Here is a 21541-nt window from a genome sequence, read left to right on the forward strand (position 1 = left end):
TGTTGTTATCACGCACTGCTCAATACTGTTGCTTTTAAAAAACCAAATTATGCTCATTGACTTACCAAGTCTCACACCAAAAAGAGAACAATTATAAAAATAAACGAAATTAAATAAAACACGCCTTAAGTTTTAGAATTTATTTATTTTCATCTGACGAAAATCTTAATAAGTAAATTATCATTAAATTTATGTAAATCCATAATGATCGAATATTAATTACCTTTGGACATATTTATGGTAGTAATCTATCTACTAAATAACATAATAGAATGGTTTAAGGTAGTCTAAGTACGTGGTAATCTATACTAATTTTATAAAGTTTGTGATGTGATAATCTCTGGATCTACTAAACCGATTTTGAGTTATACCATATACTGTATCTGATAGTAGGTTATCTCACTCTTTTTTTCATTCTTTACAAGATAGTCCTTGACAATCTCACCTGACGTTAAGTGATGATGAAATCTAACGTTAAGTGATGATGGAAGCGGGCTAACTTGTTTGGAGAAGGATACAAGTCCACACCCCTTTCGGTTTCTACAAGTACTGGAACGCTAAATCGCTTGCCGGTTCTTGTTTTCCGGTAGGGTGGTAACTAACCACGGCCGAAGCCTCCCACTAGCCAGACCTGGACCAACTAAGAAAAGCTCAATCGGCTTTGCGGATTTCATTATAGCATACAAACCATAATATCCAAAATACAAAATCATCACCTACCCTATACGTTGTGACAAAGACGGGAAAAATTCACGCATCAATTTATGCTCGCTGACTTCAGCACATGAGCAAATATTTTTACGCCTCTGTGCACTTTTTTATAACTATTTCTTATCATTCCTTCTGTATAGGTGGATTTCGAAAAACCTCCTTTCTCAGAAGTTAAAACTAAAATAAGTACTTAAAAAACCTTAACTAAACCATTATATTTTTAATGCACCATTTACTTGTTCATACCTATATTATACTCTACAAATATCTATATACCGATCGACGCATGACCCAACAATTTGCCTCTGTCCTTGCAATAAACTAACTGTATTTGTTAAAAAATATGTCGCCAATTTTCCTGAATTCTGCCCAACCGAATTGATGGTTCACCTCTTTCTCACAATAACTGTGGACAAGACCTTTGTCTTATGTTATCTTTAGTCCCATCTTTTAAGAAACTCTGCTGAGGTCATTGCTAATGGTACTAAAGTCATCTAGACTCTCTGTCATGATGACCTCACATCGTCGCCAATGGCAGTTCAGTGATGTGCTCGCCATTGATGTTGATGCCAAATCCGTTCAAGTCCAAAACCTGTCACTTTAGCTCAGAGGAATACTACCCATGTAGGTTTTATACCATTAATAAGCATACCATTGGGGGTACCTCAAATATTTGCATTTTCACTTTACCATAAAATACATCAACACTTTCAATTTTAAACTATTCGGAAAAAAAAGCAAAAATTGGAAATTATACAAGCTAAACTTATCAATTACATTTGTTCTATTTTTAATTTGAACTACGTTCAGTACCTAATCAACAACCTAACTAATAAAAACTTGCAACATTCAAATCAGGAACATAAAATAAAACAACTGGCAACAATATCGTATTAGATACAACACAGCCATAATTTGAATAACCTATTAATTGATTACAACTATGATACGAGTATAAAGGTATTTGATATTTGTGACAGCTCTAAGTTCGGTTGTACCAAGGATTATTTATTTATTTATTTAAGCCTTTACAATCAAAATTACATAATATTTATTACAGTTAAATTTCATCCCACTGCTGGGCAAAGGCCTCCCCCTTCCTCTTCCATTGTGTCCTTTCCATTGCTGATCGGGTCCAGTATGTCCCTTCAAAGGCAATCAGATCGTCGTTCCATCTACTAATTGGTCTGCCTCTTTTTCTTTTTTCCTCCCTTGGGCACCACGATGTTGTTATGCTACTCCAATCGTCATTTAATTTTCTTATTATGTGTCCTGCCCAGTTCCATTTCAACCTCTTTGTTATTTTTCCTACGTCTTTCACTTTACTTTTTAGTCGAATATGGGTATTTGGCACCCTTTCAATCAATTTTATGTTTAAGAAGTTTCTTTCCATGTTGCGTTGTGTTGTTTTTAGTCTCTTTATATGGTTTCTATTCAATTTTAATAACAATTTTCTAATTCAATAACCAAGGATTATACAAACTGGAAAAATGTGTGAATAGTAATTGAACTTTATTACTAAGTATATTAAATCTATTTTCCTCTGGAATTTAATGGGGCAAATTCGTTCTTTCATATTGTCAACCTCAATTTCTTTTTTCTTAACTAAAAACTTATCGATAAATCTTAATACACCCGTGTTAAGATAACATTATTAATTTAAGTTAACATTATAATGGTTAAAAAAAAAAAACATTATTTATAATTAATATTAAAATTGTTTTTTCCACTGGCATTTCTTTGTCTATTTATCAACTGTCATAGCGTTTGTCATGTTATATGTAAATAAAAAAAAATAATGTATTGTCACCCTATTAGAGAAAGACACCGGCATCCTACACCCTTCCTGCTTGGCTCGTTTTTGCGTCGGGAGTACGCAGTCCAGTTAGTCTTTATAGATCCATGGGTTGTACAGACACCTGACACTAAATTGACAGATCTACAAATAATACCTATTATCTATCGAAAACAACGATCTCCTATCAAAAAGTGGATGCACAATCAGCGACCAAAAAACGTCCCCATTCAATGAGTGCCAAACAGAACTTCTTGGCACACTATTCAAGTAGTCGCATTTGCAAATTCAACCTTAAACCCAATCCTTAAGGTTGAATTTGCTCTGAATTTGGGATTTTATTAAATGTTGGACTATATTTAAAGGCATTTAGGTATAATTTTCTTTACCAATAATTCTAAAACTGTCAAAGCAAAATTGGCCAGTTTTTGAGTGAAATTTTCCACATGATTATACGTCCTTTTATAATAAGAGGTCAGTGATCGAAAAGAATACCATTAACCTTAGATCTGTCAATTTAGTTTACGTTAAAAAATTGCAAATAATGCTACTTCTTTTAATGTACTTACTAAAAATGTAGGAGTAGTAAATGCTACAATGGCTCCCATTACATGACAGTGGCATAAATAACTATTTCTCTTCATAGAGAGAGATATCGCAGACGCATCATAGTCCAACATGCGACCCACGACATAATAAAGACAAAACGACAAATGAGTGGCCAAACCTGGTGGAAATATCACTCTCTTTCGTCGCTATTTTTCGCTCATTCTGCTATTGGTAGACAATATGTCATTTTTACTTTACAGGTGATGTCGTGAGATCGTGAGTTAGCGAGAGACGGAGTGGTATCCTCTACTAATTGTCATTTAAATTCAAAATTCAGTAATATGATTATAATCAAAAGAATTTATGAGTTTTTGTGTGAAATGCTTCAGCATTATGGAAAAAATATCTAAACGATGACAAGTCAATGTTTATAGTAAGTTATCTGAATTAGTTTTGCTTACAACAAAAATGTGTGCATTTAAATGTATTCATTACCCTGACCTTCGAGGCATAACCTCTATTGCCTATTTAGCTATATAATTTATATAATATTTACTTACATGAAGATAAACAAAGAGTATTTATTGAAAAAAAAACTTATTTCGAAACTACATTGTCATTAACTAAAGAATAAAAAGAAACTAACATAAACAAAACTTAAAAAAACTAATTAAAATATTTATTTTTTACAGAAAATTCGGCCAATATCTTTGAATGTTACTTGCAAGGGCAAGTTGAAATATACAAATAGCAAAAAAAAAACAACGCTAAACCGCATAGTGATATAAAATTGTGATATCTGTGATTCTTATTTACGTAACTCAATGTAACGCAACGCATCCAATATACATTTTTGACAGTTCCTGACTAACAAGTGTCAACAACTGTCAAAATGGTTTGGCATGTCTTAAAGTGCCCATACTGATGTCCTCTAAGAAGGGAGCTTAATATTATCTCTGTTCCGTTTAAGCATGAAATGAGACACGTTTTCGTACGTAAGGAAGGTCACCATGGTCGCAGGCACCACACGAATCAAGTTTGGTTTGAGTCCCTTGTAGAAACCGCGCCAGCCTTCGTGCCTGCAATGTTCATAAAAAAGAATCATAAAAAAGTAATTTAAATAATGAATTTCAAATTGCATACTTACCGAATTTCCGTCAAAAAATAAAAATGACACTAATGGATGTTAAATAGTACAGATTTTATGAATAAACCGCCTTGGTTAAAAAAATAAAAGATACCCGTTACAGCTACATTAATTATGGATAAAGAATATTCATGGTGTTATATTTAATTATATTCCACGAAATACTATAAATACAAATGTAACGAAATACTCGAAATCTCGAATTTGCGAAGATGCAGCACTAAAAAAGCTGTCATTTTTAAAAGGTTCAGACGAATGTATTATATGTACAGTACAGGATAATGATGTAAGTTCATAAAGAATAAAAACAAAATACTGTATGTCAATTTGCAATAATAATCATTTATTGATCACTCAAATTGAAAAAGGCGAATTGAAACAAGTCCTAATGAATATATATGTATAAAAATATATATGTCTCAGTGATTATATTAATGTGGCCAGCCACCAAACGAGTTACACTAAGAATTATTAAGAAAAGGAATCTAACAATACGCCTTCGAAATTCAAACATCACATTTGGTTGTCACATTGTATTTTCCTTAGGCTGCATGTCAGTAAAAATAAATACCCAAACCTAAATCAGATTTGGGTTATTAATTTTTTTTTTAATTTAAAGTAAAGGGTTCCTTCAAAGTTGTCACACATTTATTGTTGTTTTAGCATAGTGTTTGTCAGTACTGTAGTTTTTTCCAACCTGGAAATTGTCCATTTTGTGACCTTTCATATTTATAATATTTTTCGTTAAAATCAATGCTCAAAATAAAATATTTTATAAAATATTTTTACTGACATGCATCAACAGCGCTCATTTATCACATATCATAATGTAATAACAATTAATTAATTATAATTTACTAAATTAATTTAATAATTATTATTATAATTAATTTGTATTTTTTGTCTCCTATTATACTACAATATGAAAAATTGTTAAAACCTCTAAATTGAACTAAGTGTGGCGCTGTGTATGTAATTAATTACCTACTAATGATTTTTTTTTTAATTTTAAAAACCGAGTGCATAATACTTTCTTCTATTTGACATTTGCCTGAATTTCTCATTAATACGAACACCAAGTTGTCAAACTAAATCGTTATATTTGTAACATACATAACGAAAAACATATAATCAATTTAAATCGAAACATAGAATTAATGAGCCATCAATTTCAAATTATAATCTTTGGGGCAAATCTCTGTCAAATAGAAAATAGCATATAGTACGTGGTATAAAATATTTTAAGAGCGATCAATGAGACTTCCACGTGCATTTTATACATATAATTTTTTTTTAAATAAGTTGGGCTTTGTAACACTTTTTTGTAAATATTGATGTTGTTACAATAATAGTCTGGGTTCATTTTCCTTCTCATTCTTCTTCATAACTAATAGAGTAGTTGACTCATAACAAATTTAATATAAACAATGTTAATTTCGTGTAGTGCATGGAGTAAGGGTCCGAAATATATCGATATCAATTAATAAAAGTTAAGGATTTTTTATAAAACGTATTTTTTTTTAAATTTTCCAAACTTCAAAACGCTGTCGTCCATTTTGTGACGTCACTAACACCTTTGATTTACTGAACGTCGAACTAATTGTTAACCAATATTTTTGTCAAACGCTCCATATCCATGGGATTTATTATAGTGACGTCATGAAACAGGTGATATATAGACTGTCATGGCCGGCAGACGTTTTGGCTCGTATTGTCAAAAACTAAAATTTTTATATAATCACGTCTTAAGAAAATATATAAAAAAAAATTTCAGTCTAGTAGAAAGATAATGAACTATTTAAGACCATTTAAAAAAATAATATTATAATTTTACAATTTTAGCTCACCGACCGCTATTAAAATAATTAAATTCGTGCCGAAAAATTCATGATTTTTATTAATAGGCGGGCTAAGACTAATAATAATAAGCCTCGACGACTAAGCTTCAAACTTGCTACGGGGAAGATATGAAAGTAGATATATTATTTTTAATTAGTTATTTAATGATTACGTTTTTTTTTTCAGGATTCTATCAAAAGAGGTCACCATAAACAAGTTGAAACAAATACTATCTTACATAATAAAGAACCTAACATCGTCTCACCACACATGTAACGTTTGTTGCAACATAACAAAATGTCTTTTACACGAAGGTATATGGGAAATATTTTTTTTAATTCTAAGTACTATTATCACAAACAATTTTTAAATAACTAAATTGTCGGCAACAGTGTTGCCATGTTAAATAAAATATATCACAATCTGATGGGAAATTGTACAACTAATTTCTAGGAGATTACATATTTGGAAGTGTATTATTAGCGATAGAACACAAAACATATGTCGTGAGACAGGCATCAGTACGTTGGCTTTAATATCGATACAAAATTAATTCATTTTCTTAATTATAATTGATTATTCTTTTTTTTTAATAAAAGATATTTGCCATATCTTTAAAATATGATCAATATGAGGGATATTGGACATATTTAAAAGATACATTCCCTCTACCAAATAGTAGTAAAGACTCTTAGAAGTGGACACGTCAATAGTCCAACGGGCAGAGAACGAACGCGTGACGGTGCGGTACGAGGTCCATCGACCTCGTAACTCTTGACGGAGCTAGGCGTACGAGGTCAATTGACCTCGTACCGCAGCGAACGTGTTAACACAATCACCTTGCAGAACCAATTCAGTAGTAGGTCAGTTTCATTGCCTATAATTTCACCATAAACTCCACCATAACCAGAACACATGTTTTTTGGCAACAGAAAATCGGTACTATTTACACTTTTAGCTCCGTTATAAGGAGCCTTACTATTTTTATTATTTTTAGTACATTTTATGAACAGTGATTGATAAAAAAGCCAACGTTATACACTCATAGTACACACATAGGTGCTAAGTTTATACCTATTGTTATAAATCAGTAGGGTTATTATGTATATTAGTGTGCCATTGAAAAAATTAGATACACTCAGTCATTGTACTTTAGTTTTTGTGATCATCTAACACAATTATTTCAACGAAAAGACATAGACTACTCTATTTTACAGTAAATGACAGGGATATTTTGTTTATGCGATCGTCTAACGTGACTTTATTTCAACGAAATTACGTTTTTCGTTAAAATAACGTTACTAATTGCATTACTACTACAATATTATTGCCTCTTTATGTAAAATACGATAACTATGCCATTTCGTTGAAAACATAATGTTAGATGATCACAAAAAGGAAAATACGTTGAAAAACGATGTAGTGACTCATTATTTCAATGGTACACTGAGATACATAATAATCCTGCAGCTTTAGAAATGTCTTAAACCATAAAACACAAACATTACTATTAGTTCTCAGAGTAGTCACACAGTAAGTGTGACCAATTACCATTATGACCATAGACCATACAAGGCTTTTTGTCGTTGTTGTCTTTGAGACTGCATAGTACCGTCTGTGTATTGTTAGTTTCCACATCGACACACAAATATCAAAAAATTGGGACATACTATTAAACATTTCCTTAATTTTGATTGTATTTTAATTTAAAAAATGTTACATTGTACACGCAAAAATCTTTCACTAATTACACTTAAAATAATATTTTTTATTAATTTTATTTTTTTAAAGATTAAAATCAATATTAACGAACATCATATCTCGTTGGAATTTATAAATAAATAAACATAATGTCTCAAATCAGATTGTATAAGTTACAGTAAAGGATTTGTGTCAATAATGTTATTTAATACTTTCATTGACTACTTGTTTGATGTGATGAAAGTTATGAAAATTGTGATGTTTACTTTTTGAGTATATATTACACTGTAATCTTACTTAATAGAAAAATAAATAGGTGATATCGTTGTCAAGTGCTAACTGTTGAACAAGCCTAAAACACATAGTTTTTTTTATTATTTTTTTAGTTACATAACTATTGCATTTAAATATAACAAAAAAGTTGTGTGTTTCTATGGACTCTCATGGAATGCACTCAATGTCCGACATCACACTATGTGATGTATATATTGTAAGTATGTCCCCACCCTAACTCTTACCTTGTAAAAACGATACCGCAAAAACCCTGTCCGAAATGTCAAGATGACAACTGTCAAAATTAAATCAAATATTATAGGAATTTGAACTCCGCCAACATAATAATACAGTCAATTTTTATTCGTCGATTACATATTTTGGCATTTTCAGTAACAGCATAATAAATTTTAGAAATTCAATAAACAACTAAAACAAGTTATAGTGTATTATGTTGAAGAAGTTGTGTATTCATTATAAATAAACAAATAAATAGACAATATCAAAGAACCGATACATACTCGTACAGTCTATCGATATATACAAAAAGTCAATATATAAAATGAATTGTTTGACAAAATATACCGACAAAGACAATGAAATATAAGTAGACGAAACGTTAGCCATGATTTTTCTGCAACTGTAAATAGCAATACCAATAAATTAAATAATAATGTTGCCCATCATCGATAGACAAGGTGGTATTTAATATAATATCATACTATGTTCCTAAGAAAAGAATATAACAAAGTCAATTTTCTTTTTAACAAATCATTGTAATCATTTGTGAAGGTACAAAGAAAAAACTGGGTATTGAAAAATACATAAACGGGTATGCATCGATATCTAGAATTTTGGGCGATATTTAAAAAATAGCCACGTCCCTGATTAACACATAAACAAAATTGTAAAATAAATAGGTACTTATATAAAAAATCGAACACTTCATAGCAAAATTAACTGTTAAGGCCATCTTTGACTATGCATTCTTTGACATTTATGGAAGCGAAAACCCGTTAGATATTCATATAGAATTTATAAGTGTTTATTGTTTTTTTGTACAGTTCGCATCAAATAAGTATACCACACTGAAGTGAAGTGAATTGAAGATCAAATGTTCCCAGTAAACAAAATTGCAAATGAAATTACTTTTCAAAAACTTCAGAACGGCAAAGTTATTCGTCACAAATTGTACCTATTCAAGGAATGAACGCGATTTAAAAGTTAAAAAAAAAATACCCTTAACTATTAAAATGCTCCACACTTTTAGGAATAGGGAAAGAGGGAGTTACAAAACAAACAAACAAAAAAAATACATTGTACGTTTCCCATCAGATAGGTTGGTTTCTCATCAATTCATTCGTTATTGGTGAACTTTTCCCATATGAGCATAACGAGGCATATGTTCGGCGTTACATGGAGGAGGTACGGCGTGAGGCCCTTGTAGAAGCCGCGGACGCGCTCATACCTCCAGGTCTCGGTGATGCAGTGCCAGGCGCCGTTGTAGGTGCGGTGCTGGTCCTGCAGGCGCGCCCGCACCACCTGGTAGGGGTAGGTCGCCCCTGCGGCTATGAGCTTGGATACTGCCGCGAACGTTAGGTACTCGACCGACGTCTGGAAACCATTGGGTGTTTTGTTTAGATCAGTAACACCTAATGGGGGGTAGTAGGGACACAAAGTGGTGTATGTGGGGCACAATTTAGACACAAAGTGGTATATATGGATGAGGCACGATTTAGACAAAAGTGCTATGCATTTATTCGTTAGAGTGGATTTAGACACAAAGTGGTAGGTAGGTATGTATGAGGCACAATTTAGACAAAAGTGGTATGTTTGCATTTATTGGTGAGAGTGGATTTACGACACAAAGTGGCATATATGGATGAGGCACGATTTAGACTAAGTGGTATGTATTCATTTATTGGTGAGAGTGGATTTAGACACAAAGTGGTATATTTGCCTTTATTGATGAGGATACATTTAAACCCAAAGTGGTCTTTATGGTAGATGTAGACACAAAGTGATCAATATAAGTTGGCAAAGTGATATTGTGGTAAATAAAGGCACAAAGTGGACAACAACGACCCCGATTCCCATCCTACAAGAAGTCTGTTTGAGTTAAAATAATTTTAACATAAAATCATCATGCCATCCTTACGAGTACACTTTTATCATATACACACAAGTACTCTACTTTTTCTACGACTTGCTCTCTTTTTGTCCTCCTAGTGTCAATATTATTATTATTTTTTTCAACTAAAACTTCTTTACGCACGCTTGACTTGGGGGATAAATTGGTGAATGCGTTACGAAAATTAACCGGAGCTTTTAAGATGCGTGCTGCCATCTACATTAATAGCGAAACAATGTTTGTTATTTTAAACTACCAGTAGATGGCGTTCTTAGAGAACTTTGAAATAAACCCTTTTTTATATACTTCAAGAACGTCTTGCGATGCTGAGGTTCATAGATGGCGCTTTGTCTTTTATTTTTGATAGAAGTTTTACTTCAGTTTGTGGTCTAAAGCACAATCGTTTTTAAATAACAATGACTTTTCGTGCCTCTCCATTACATGTTCCTATTAAACTGTAACCCCTCAACTTTTCAGCGGGCTTCACGTTATTAGCGCAAATCTCATTGCTGTGTATAGACGATGGGAGTCAACTCACCAGTTTGATGTCAATGGGCAGGTTCCTGTACTGGTTGTACCTGTTCTTCATCTCCTCGTAGGTCATGAACTGCAGCGCGCCGTGCGACACGCCGAACATGCCCGGAATGAAACCCTGCAACCGACACGACCCATGGTTTAAAAAAATATATAATTTATTATAATATGTAAGCTTCATTTTGAAAAGTTTGTCTATGTCCTGTACTAGCGGATGCCTTTGTGAGAAATTTTTCTCACATGGAAATTTTGGCTTTTCCGGGATGAAAGTAGCCTATGTATATCCAGACTATATTAAGTTTCGGTCAGCTCAGTAATTGCGGCGTAAAGAAGTAACAAATACACACACACAAAATCACACATTTGCACTAGAAATTTCGCAATTATAAGATTAGTGTGATCTACTACAGCTGAGTCAATTTTTTTTTAATTAAAATTATATTCCTCCAGGATGGTATACCTCATTAATTTTGATTCCCTTCTGAATGTCAAATTGATGAGTAATTTTTTCGCTTGCTTAGAAGTTTATTTTAGGGTTCCCCACTTCAAAAACTCTCGTACATAATATACCGAACTGTTAATAACATACTTAATTAGTGAAACAGTATTTTACTCAGATAACCCAGTTATCGAACGTTGCTCCGTTTGGAAATTAACGTATATAACGCTTGTCAAATAGTTATCATCGCATATATTTTGATACTAATATCTGATGGATGGAAACACTGAACGGGAACTGGGACTATATTTGCTAAGCCGCCCGACTTCGCCTCCAACTTTACCAACATGTTCAGTCGCTTACAGAAAATAAAAACCACCAAATTGTATTTTTATTATTAACCATATCAAATTGGCTACGTATTATTTATTTACCCGAAAAGCTGGCAATTAAAAAAATGCTACTTTTTAGATTTTAGAACATTTTATATTGTAATTTTTTACTTTTTGAGAAGAGCAGATTTATTCCTAGTTGGTCATATCTGAGCTTCCAAAAGCTACGTCCAATTTGTAATAAATGCATCTATGGACTTACTTAGCATGTAGTATTTTAGCCAGAATTTCGTCTATCTAAAAAAGCTAATAATTGGTCAGCTTATACTATTGGCCTCTTACTAATTACATGGAGTTCTGACAATAGCTTTAGGAGATAGCAGGTCTCTATACCATCAATCATCTTAAATTATAACGACTCTTAAAGTTATATATATTTTCGAGTCATGTCCCCTAAACTCTTCAACTTTGTAGTGACCCTTTGTTGTTTCTTTAGTCTTTTAATTTTTTTTTCTCCGTAAGAACCATCCTTGTAGGTACTTCAAGTAGTATTCTAAAAAAAAATTGCAAAATCAGTTCAGTCGTTCTCGAGATTTGCGCTTAAGAAGACTCATTTTATATATTTGTTTTTGACGGCCCACGCTAACGCTTACAGCGAATATTAACTTACAGTATTAGCGCTAGGCTCATGTCAAAATCAAAGCCAAAGTCCATTTATTTCCAGGGCCATGGTCCGAGAAGAGCCCACAACAAACTCAGGGTTTATTTTTTGTTTATCATGCATAGCAGTTAATACCAGACAACAATTAAAAATAGTTTATAGTCACGAAACACTGCATTACGTATAATCGCGTCAAATTCTTGGCGCGCCGGCCGTGGCCCGTGATTTAACATTATTTCTATTACTGTCGAAATCGTCGTATATAATTGTTACGTAATTAAGAGGAAACATGTGTGAGAATTCGCTAAAACCACGATGACCTCATGCAAACTTCCGATAGCTGTTTTGTTAGAATCGCGACAGTAAACAACAAGCTCTTGCAGTTTATTAGAAGTTAATATTTGCCATATACTTTCAATACAACTAATGATCGTCAATACGACTAAAATTATTCGGAAAATCAGTGTTAGATTGGGTACGACAGAAGTCAAGCGGGCGGGGTTTAAACCCATGACTTTGTCGACGAGTCGAGTCCCTTTATCAACCCATATTCGGCTCACTGCTGCGCTCGAGTCTCCTCTCATAATGAGAGGAGTTATGCCAATAGTCCACCATCACGCTGACCAATGCGGATTGGCAAACTTCACACACGCAGAGAATTAAGAAAATTCTCTGGTATGCAGGTTTCCTCAAGATGTTTTTCATTCACCATTCGAGACACGTGATATTTAATTTCTTAAAATGCACACAACTGAAAAGTTAGAGGTGCATGCCCCGGACCGGATTCGAACCCACGCTCTCCGGAATCGAAGGCACAGGTCATATCCACTGGGCCGAAACTCGAGTCCTTTACCGTTGAGCTATTGAGCTTTTTGAAACTCGGAAAATCAGAATTCGATCCCCTAATGGGGTATATTGTTTTTAGATTACTTTAGGTTATAATGCAAAGTGGAAGGGAAAAGACCTCGAGGACGAGGATGTAGCCCGATGCGTTGGTCAGATCAAATCCGCACTAAATCCAACACAAAAGTACAGGAAGTCAAGTCGCGAAAAGCCGAGCCGCATGACGCAACATCGTGCGGGAAAAAGTCGTGAATGTGTGATAGGGGTTACGACCCTCATTAATGAGGAACACGACGCGGAGAGAGGTTATAACGCAGGCCTGGTGTCACGTTTTAACCACAGATTAATCAATAATAGGCAGATAGAGCGTACGGAACACGACGGCGTCGTAACCGGTCCAAATACAAAATTCAAAAACGAATACATTCTCGAGTCAGTACGACACGAAGCGTCGCATCAGTAATTTTCAATATTATTCAAGAAAAAATTGTTTTCAAATATTTAAAAACTGTTAAAAAAACACAAACTAAAGAAATGAGATGGAATATTTTTTCATTTTTTAATTTGTATTTTTATATTAATTTACGTAATTGTTGCTAGTGTTAAATTTTGAAATACAAATTATGTAATAAAAAGTCTGTGTCAGCTCCGACGCACGAATGGAGTTTACTCTTTCTGATCTTCTATCTAAATAGGTGTATGTTGCCCCGCAGCATATGAGCACTATGTACGTCTCAATACTACACCTGAAAAATTAAAAGTGCGCACAAAAAACATAACGCTGTCACTCGTTCATCGAATTTAACTGCCCATATTTTTTTCATACCGGGAGCTACGTTGAAAAATCGATTCTGAAGGAGTCAAACTCTAAAAAGTTTGTATTGTATACGGATGTCAAGGAGACGCGTGACGTTTGTTTTTTGATTTTAAGTTGCACCGGCTTCACCACGCTGCTTTTAAAGTCTCATTCTGTATGATCTTTATTCTGTAATTTTAACGATCATTATTTTTTTCATATAGGTACCTACCTATCATAACAAATATTGTTTTTATAAGAAAAATTCAAGGACAACTTATAACTATAATCACGTAACCACACTCAGTTTTATCTGCCACTGCCAATTTTAGAGACAAGATCGATCAAACTGTTATCAATAAACATAATAATATCGAATACCTACGTCATACTCCATTTTGTTTCAAAATAGAATTGGATTCGTAAACTAACAAAGAAATAGACCACAGGCGTTAAAAAATACCTATTCGATTTTAATGTGACTTTCACATTAAAACTCATTACATTAAAACTTTTTAACCGACTTCAAAAAAAGGGTCTCATTTCGTCGCGTATATTTTTTTATGTTTGTTGTTGTAAATATCATAACTTCGTCATTTATAAACCAATTTTGAAAAATCTTTTTTTGTTTCAAAGAGCATACTTTCAGATTGGCCCTATTACATTTTCATGAAAAACGGTTTAGTAATTTTGTGTTCAAATCAAAATAATTGAAATACGTCTTTGAAGTCGGTTCCATTTTTAAATTAAAAATAGCATTATTAACCAATATATTTTAAATAACAGGTTAAAGTCGGATGTAATATTTATGACGTTTCCCAAGATCGTACGTTGAGCTGTGCAATACAAGATTTTAGGTATCACCTGTTACGCAGTGGCGCGGCAGCAGAGCAAAGATTGCATCCGACTACACCTTTAGTAAGCGCAGAGGCTGACAAGTTTTACGCTTTTATAAAAAGAAGTAACTCATGTTAACTCTGAGCTATAGCTTAGCAACTTCGTAACACTCCCGATGGTCCGCGCGGGCCGGGGGGCGTGTAGCGATGAATGAAAACCCCACGGTTGATCAATCCCCGTCGCCCGCACATCATGGGAGTGTCATCAGCGAATAAGGCAGCGCTGCCACACCTGATTTCTTTTACTTTGTAAGAAGGTTTATTTGCAAACAACCTCCTTCATATGCATGCGATTATATTGATAACATGTCTGAAGATCAATAGCATGTTGTTTGTCGCATGTTGGCACCGACGTTTACATAACAAATGCATTTTAAAACAAATTGAAGGCTCACGATCTTTTTCCGCATCGAATTGATGCATTGTTTGCAAAAAAAGATGCACTTCGAATTTTATATTATAGTTCTATATTATACTAGCCGCGTTCTGCGGTTACACTCGCGTAGCTCCCGTTCAAATGAGAATTAAAAAATTCGGGGATAGCCTATGACACTCACAAATAACATGGCTTTCTAGTGGTAAAAGAATTTTCAAAATCGGTTCAGTAGATCCAGGGATTACCTCCTACAACACCACAAACTTTATCTCTTTATAATTTTATTATAGTCAAAGGATTTTTTTGAACAAATTACAATTTTAACAAGTTTTTTTTTCAGCTTTAACTCCGCTCTGTAGGTACTATAGGCACAGGCGCGACTTCACCACCCAGATGGGGTAAATACGGGGTCCCTGGACTACAGGAGCCTTTTACGTGTGAAAGCAAAAATTAAAAATAGTAAAGTGTAATCCACAATCTCACTTAATCTGTTGCTTCCCGGGAAAAATCATAAAAAAAACTGTTGTTTTAAAAGTCACTGTCATGTTTATTTTAAGCGAGCTTTTTTTTGTTCTTTGAGAATTATTTACCCTACATTTAGGTACAACTTTTTACAGGTTTTTGACCTCCGTGGCGCAGTGGCATGCGCGGTGAATTTACGAAACGGAAGTTCTGGGTTCGATCCAGGGCTGGGCAGATTGAGATTTTCTCAATTGGTCCAGGTCTGGTTGATGGGAGGCTTCGGCCGTGGCTAGTTACCACCCTACCGGCAAAGACGTACCGCTAAGCGATTTAGCGGTCCGGTATGATGTAGCGTAGAAACCGAAAGGAGTGTGGATTTTCATCCTCCTCCTAACAAGTTATCCCGTTTCCATCTTAGACTGCATCATCACTTACCATCAGGTGAGATTGTAGTCAAGGGGTAACTTCTAAATATAAAAAAAAAAAAAGTGGTACAGGAGGCCCTGTACAAGGTACGCTAAGGTACGTTAAGCTACTTGAACAAACCCACTCACCCTGTACAACCCCCTGACGCCCTCGGTGCGGTAGATCTTGCTGAGTCCGTCCACCATGCCGTTGTACCGCTTGTGCTCCGCCAGCGCTATCTCCTCGCTGTACTGCAGGCACAGCCGCGTCTTCACCACCCAGATGGGGTTGGTCATGACGAGCGACAGCACGCCCGCCTGCGCCGCCGCCAGCATGTGCAGCCCGGGGCCGAGCGGCGTGCGCGCGTTGCCGCCCTGGATCCATGTCTTGATCGCGTTGTAGCTGTTAAAGCGATGCCCCATTAGCACGTTGCGACGTGTAAGCGTCAAATGTCAAAATTAAGGAGGGTTTTCAAAATCATAGATCGATAGTATTATCGATTCTAAACTTTTTCTGAAATTATTGCCAGTTTACGAGAATTCGACGTTATCAACTAATTATAGTTATATACGGCTCACTGCTGAGCTCGACTCTCCTCTCAGAATGAGAGGGGTTAGGCTAATAGTTCACCACGCTGGCGCAATGCGAATTGGTAGACTTCACACACGCAGAGAATTAAGAGATTCTCTGGTGTGCAGGTTTCTTTCACACAGACACAGACTTTGAGACACGTGATATTAAATTTCTTAAAATGCACAAAACTGAAAACAACATATTTTATATATATATATTACATAGTTATGTGTTGTGTTAACAAATAAATGATTTCTATTCTATTCTATTCTATTCTAAAAGTTGTAGGTGCACCGAATTAGAACCCACACCCTCCAGAATCGGAGGCAGAGGTCATATCCATAGGCTATCACGGCGATTACGAGAATTAACCCTGTATATATTATGACATGTCACATTAAATCTTAAAACTCATCTATCGGGGCGGACATGGAGCGGCTACGTATCGTACGTAGCGCCGTAGCTTGTCCAGAGGCGACGCATTTCCGTTAGGTATCCTCTAGGTGTTTTTGTTTTGACGGGCTCCATGGCGCAGTGGTATGCGCGGTGGATTTACATGTCGCCGGACCTGGGTTCGGCTGGTGGGAGGCTTCATCTTAGATTGCATCATCAGGTGAGATTGTAGTCTAGGGCTAACTTGTAAAGAATTGAAAAAAAAATCCTGTAAGTGAAAGCGTTGAAATATGGAGTTTCTTACAAATAATAGGAAAACGATACGTAGCATATCCGTGTTTGCGCCAATAGATGAGTTTTTAGTTAAAGCGTTGCTCGTAGCAGCGACGTTTCAAGGGAGCTCCCTTGAAACGTTGCTACGACGGACAGTGTTTCACTTGTTCCAAGCATTGTTCAGACTGACTGGGTGCATGCTTTTGAACTGCGACGTCATTCCTCATCTGTATGCATTAATCCGTTGCGACGAGAAACGCAATGTATACTAATGAGGCATCTCCCTTACGGGGAATAAATGTTTGTATCCCTAGGGTAATGAAAGTCAGAGTAAAGATCACTCTTGTGTGCTTTCGTTACAATCAATATTTATGTATTAAACTTTGAAGGTTTTCTACTACTACTGCCAAGGTTGCTGCTTCCAATATTATTTATTTTAACAATTTTGTTGCATAAATGAATATGGAATGGTGACATGCACCGAAAAGCACAGACGACATCAAATACGGAGCCTTTCTTTTTTCCACGAAATTTTCCGCGCAAATATTCAGGATAGAATTGGGTTTGTGGTAGTATTAGGTGCTCCCCTATGTTTCGGTGTTAAGCCATTGGTCCCGGCCATTATCTTTAACATCTGATAATGATCGTTAAGTAGTCATTATCAGGTAACACTCTAAACCCGGCAAAGCATTGAAACAGCACAGCTCTATATCCCCTCTATGAGGAAGGTCTGGCAATGTAGTGGCCCTTTAACACTTTCGCTGCGGCACTGATTTTTCTGTACTTTCCTCTGTTGCGGTACGAGGTCAATCGACCTCGTAACACTTGAACACACTAGACATACGAGGTCAATTGACCTCGTACCGTACCAGCGAACGTGTTAAAATAGGCTAATAATGATGATGATATAGACTATAGTTTGACGGTAGCACTCACAACAGGAAGTAAAAGCCCCACGCCGAGCCGGAGCCCCACACGTTGGGCGTGACCCCGCGGTATAGGCCCCGCACGCCCTCCTTCTTCACGATGGTGACGAACGCGCTGCCCAGCCCGTCGTACCGCGGCACCGTCGCGGTCCTCCCATCATTCACTATTTACAAATTAAAATGATATCATCAGTGAAAACTAAGTAGGTACAAGAAATGTAATTTGTGTTTACACGATTTTTCATACCATCATATAAGCTGATAGTCGTCTACTGCTGAACATTCAATCCATTGGCTAGTACAGTTACGTAAGTAACAGCTTTTGGCGACAAACAAAAACTTTAGCCGCTTATAATACATGTATGTGACATCATCAGGATGTGTCATTTATTTATCATGATTACAAAACCATATTTTCTCAGAACTCTTTATTTAAATAATGAGTCTTTGGAATCATTAACCCTCATTTAAATTTGAATCACAAAGAAGTAAAATCATAAACAAATGAGCACATAATAATTAAAACAAATGAAGTCTTTCATTAATCAACAATGAAGTTGAAACCCAGAGGAAACTCTTTACACTACAATTCTGCACATTTAGTTATAAATAAACACAACAACCTCTTTATGGGAAAATATTTTGCTGCTGTATATACATTACATTATATTATATATACATTATATATACATTATATTATATATATGTTGCAATAAAAATCATCCAGCGAGACTACAAATTTTTTTCGGTATAAAAAGAAGCCTATAATATATGCTTCTTGCCTATAACATATGCCTAAGTCCCAATAAAACTGATTTAGCATTTCATGAGGTTAGTCCGGACAGACAGATAAAAATTGTATTTTAGTATTGTGTAAATAAATAAAGCACTTGAAAAAAAGCAGGTATAGTTTAGAAAACACAGACTACTTCATTTTATTTGTACATTAACAGACGCCTGCAACTTTGTCCACATAGCATTCAGGTTTTCACAAATCCCATGGGAACCATGAATTTTTCCAAAATGAAAAGTATGTGTAATCCAGAGCAAAATCTGTTTCCATTCCAAATTTCAACCAAATGGCTTCAGTAGCCGCATTGCAGAGGAGGAGCAAACATAAACACAAACTTTCGCCTTTATAATATTAGTGTGACTGTGAATGCCATCAATTTAAATATATAGTTATAAATACTTTGTTCTGCAGCCACTGGAATCCACAGTAAACTACACAAACACTCAACAAGACTTAATTTGTCCTAAGTGATGTGTTGATGTTTCTGTCAATAGTCATTCATGTGCTGCAACAATTTTATAGATAGTATGTTAAGTACCTACAAAATCACTGCAAAAAGTTATAAAATTTAGCTTCTCCACTGAGTGCACATGTATTTTGTGTTTACTTACATCATATAAATATATATGTATGTAAATAGTTTTTACACTTCCTGAACAAACAACTCGAACTCGAACATTGTAGAAAATATTTAGGTATTATTAGTTTAAATAACTTTTGATTGTTTATTGTGGGACTAAAAGAAATTAAGACATATAGGCACCTTTGTTTCCCTCAGTTTATTTTTTTTTTCTTAGCCCTTGAATACAATCTTACCTGATGGTAAGTGATGATGCAATCATATTGTAATCTTTGATGTACTGCAGGCTTGAAATAATATGCAACAAATGCTGGCAGTTTTACCCACATAATTTCTGTTCCTCTCGGAATATGGGCATACGATATAGACCAATGATAGTCACGAATAACGTGACATTCTATTGGTAAAAGAATATTCAAAATCAGTCCGGTAGATCCAGAGATTAGCCCCTACAACCTCACAAACTTTACCCCTTTATTATATTAGTATATATTGCACTCTTTCTCAGATACATTAAGATAATAATCTTTAAATTTTCATGGCCTTTTTGACTTACAATGAAAAATATTTTTTGTTATGTTTCATTTAGCAAGATTAAAATTATAAAGGAGATATAAGAATGTATACATATAACTACACAATTTATAGTTTTAGAATAGTATTGATAACTGAAGATGTTACACAATATATGTGTTTTGGTGTTCTTGCTAAAGTAATTATACATAATCTTATCAAAGAAAAAACTTAGTTATAATAAATTCTGACTTTATGTCAATAATATCCACTAATAACTTCTCTAGGCGTTCAAGAAAGTATGACATAGATGCAACTTTTTAATACAAATCAACTACCAATGAACCCTTGTAAATCGTGACATTTGGAACCATCTTAACATTCAGTTTAAGTTTTCGACTTTAATTATGACATAACCTGCTCACCAGCTAACCTGCATTAGACCAGTGTGGTGAGTCTAGGTTCCATATCCCCACTCCCGTAATGAGGGAGGCCTGACCCTGTAGTGTACTGTTAAAATAGGCTGATAATGATGATGATGTCTAGTTTACAACTTGATTTTTTTTCATGCTTGATGGAAATTAATGATTACAAAGTCTAAAATGTTATTGTATGCTTAGTGTGTGCACTCTTGCCTTGAAAGTGTTTAGATAAATGACAGGCCTTCATTTTTTATATAATAACAGAATTAACTTTATCTGTTATAAAATTTCAGTGATGTGAGTAAATAAACTAACAGTAATCAAACAAATTGCTCAACCATAAACATAATGACATTTTGAATAACCACCAAGTAGTGTAAACTAAAATAGTGATTGCATCAGGGCTTTGTTTGTAATTATTGTGGTATTTAGCTTATAAACTTTCACTAGTACCCTACTGCATTTGCAAGTTCAAGGTCATCAAACAATGACTATTACCTTTTCTATTTTAAAATAAAAAAATAAAGACCACTTTGTTTTTCAATAACACAAGTTAGACCACACTAAATTTGCGTTTGAACATGACGAAATTACATCGGAACCTAAAACACAACATTGTTTTTAAATGCCATGAATTTTTATGGTTAAAAATGACTTACCAGCAAAACGAATTTTGATTAGATCCAAGGGATGCAGAATTAACGTAGATGTGACGCCACCTGATATACCAGCTACCAGGTGCTCGTACTTTATGTGGTTGAGAAGAGCGAGCTTAGAAGACGACGAATTAGGATTCTTCATTGTGGTCATGACGATAGTATTAGATTACAGGTTTAAACATCTTGATAGGACTGTATTACACGCTTACGCCTGCCCCACACTTTCCCACGTAACTTTGGCGGAATTTAATAAATAACGATTTTCACTGCACATCATTGCTTTCGTAATATTCCGATGAAATGGAATAGGCGTGAACAACGGAATGATTTCCACATGATTTCTTTCATGTAATTCTTTGTAACACTCCTTTACACGTTATGAAATAATGACATTATGTGAATATGACGTGAATAATATCACTGTGAATTTCGATAAAATTATTGAATTTTAAATAAAAACCTTTAATGTTGACAATATACTATTATTTTTATACTTATCAACCTTTTAGATCTGATATT

General features: G+C 34.6%; 1 protein-coding gene across 1 annotated transcript; it reads right to left on the minus strand.

Moving 5' to 3' along the window:
• Window positions 1-125: 125 nt before the first annotated feature.
• On the minus strand, window positions 126-21392 carry LOC112055168 (mitochondrial folate transporter/carrier). The gene is made up of 6 exons (XM_024095170.2): window positions 21023-21392; window positions 18066-18219; window positions 16040-16292; window positions 10685-10798; window positions 9484-9629; window positions 126-4134 (listed from the first exon to the last, which is right to left on the minus strand). Exons 1-6 carry the CDS (start codon window positions 21171-21173, stop codon window positions 3987-3989), a joined length of 966 nt encoding a protein of 321 aa, XP_023950938.2. The 5' UTR covers window positions 21174-21392; the 3' UTR covers window positions 126-3986.
• Between the last annotated feature and the right edge of the window lie 149 nt (window positions 21393-21541).

Source organism: Bicyclus anynana, chromosome 1 (genome assembly GCF_947172395.1).
Source record: "Bicyclus anynana chromosome 1, ilBicAnyn1.1, whole genome shotgun sequence".
In the NCBI taxonomy this organism is placed as follows: Eukaryota; Metazoa; Arthropoda; class Insecta; order Lepidoptera; family Nymphalidae; genus Bicyclus; species Bicyclus anynana.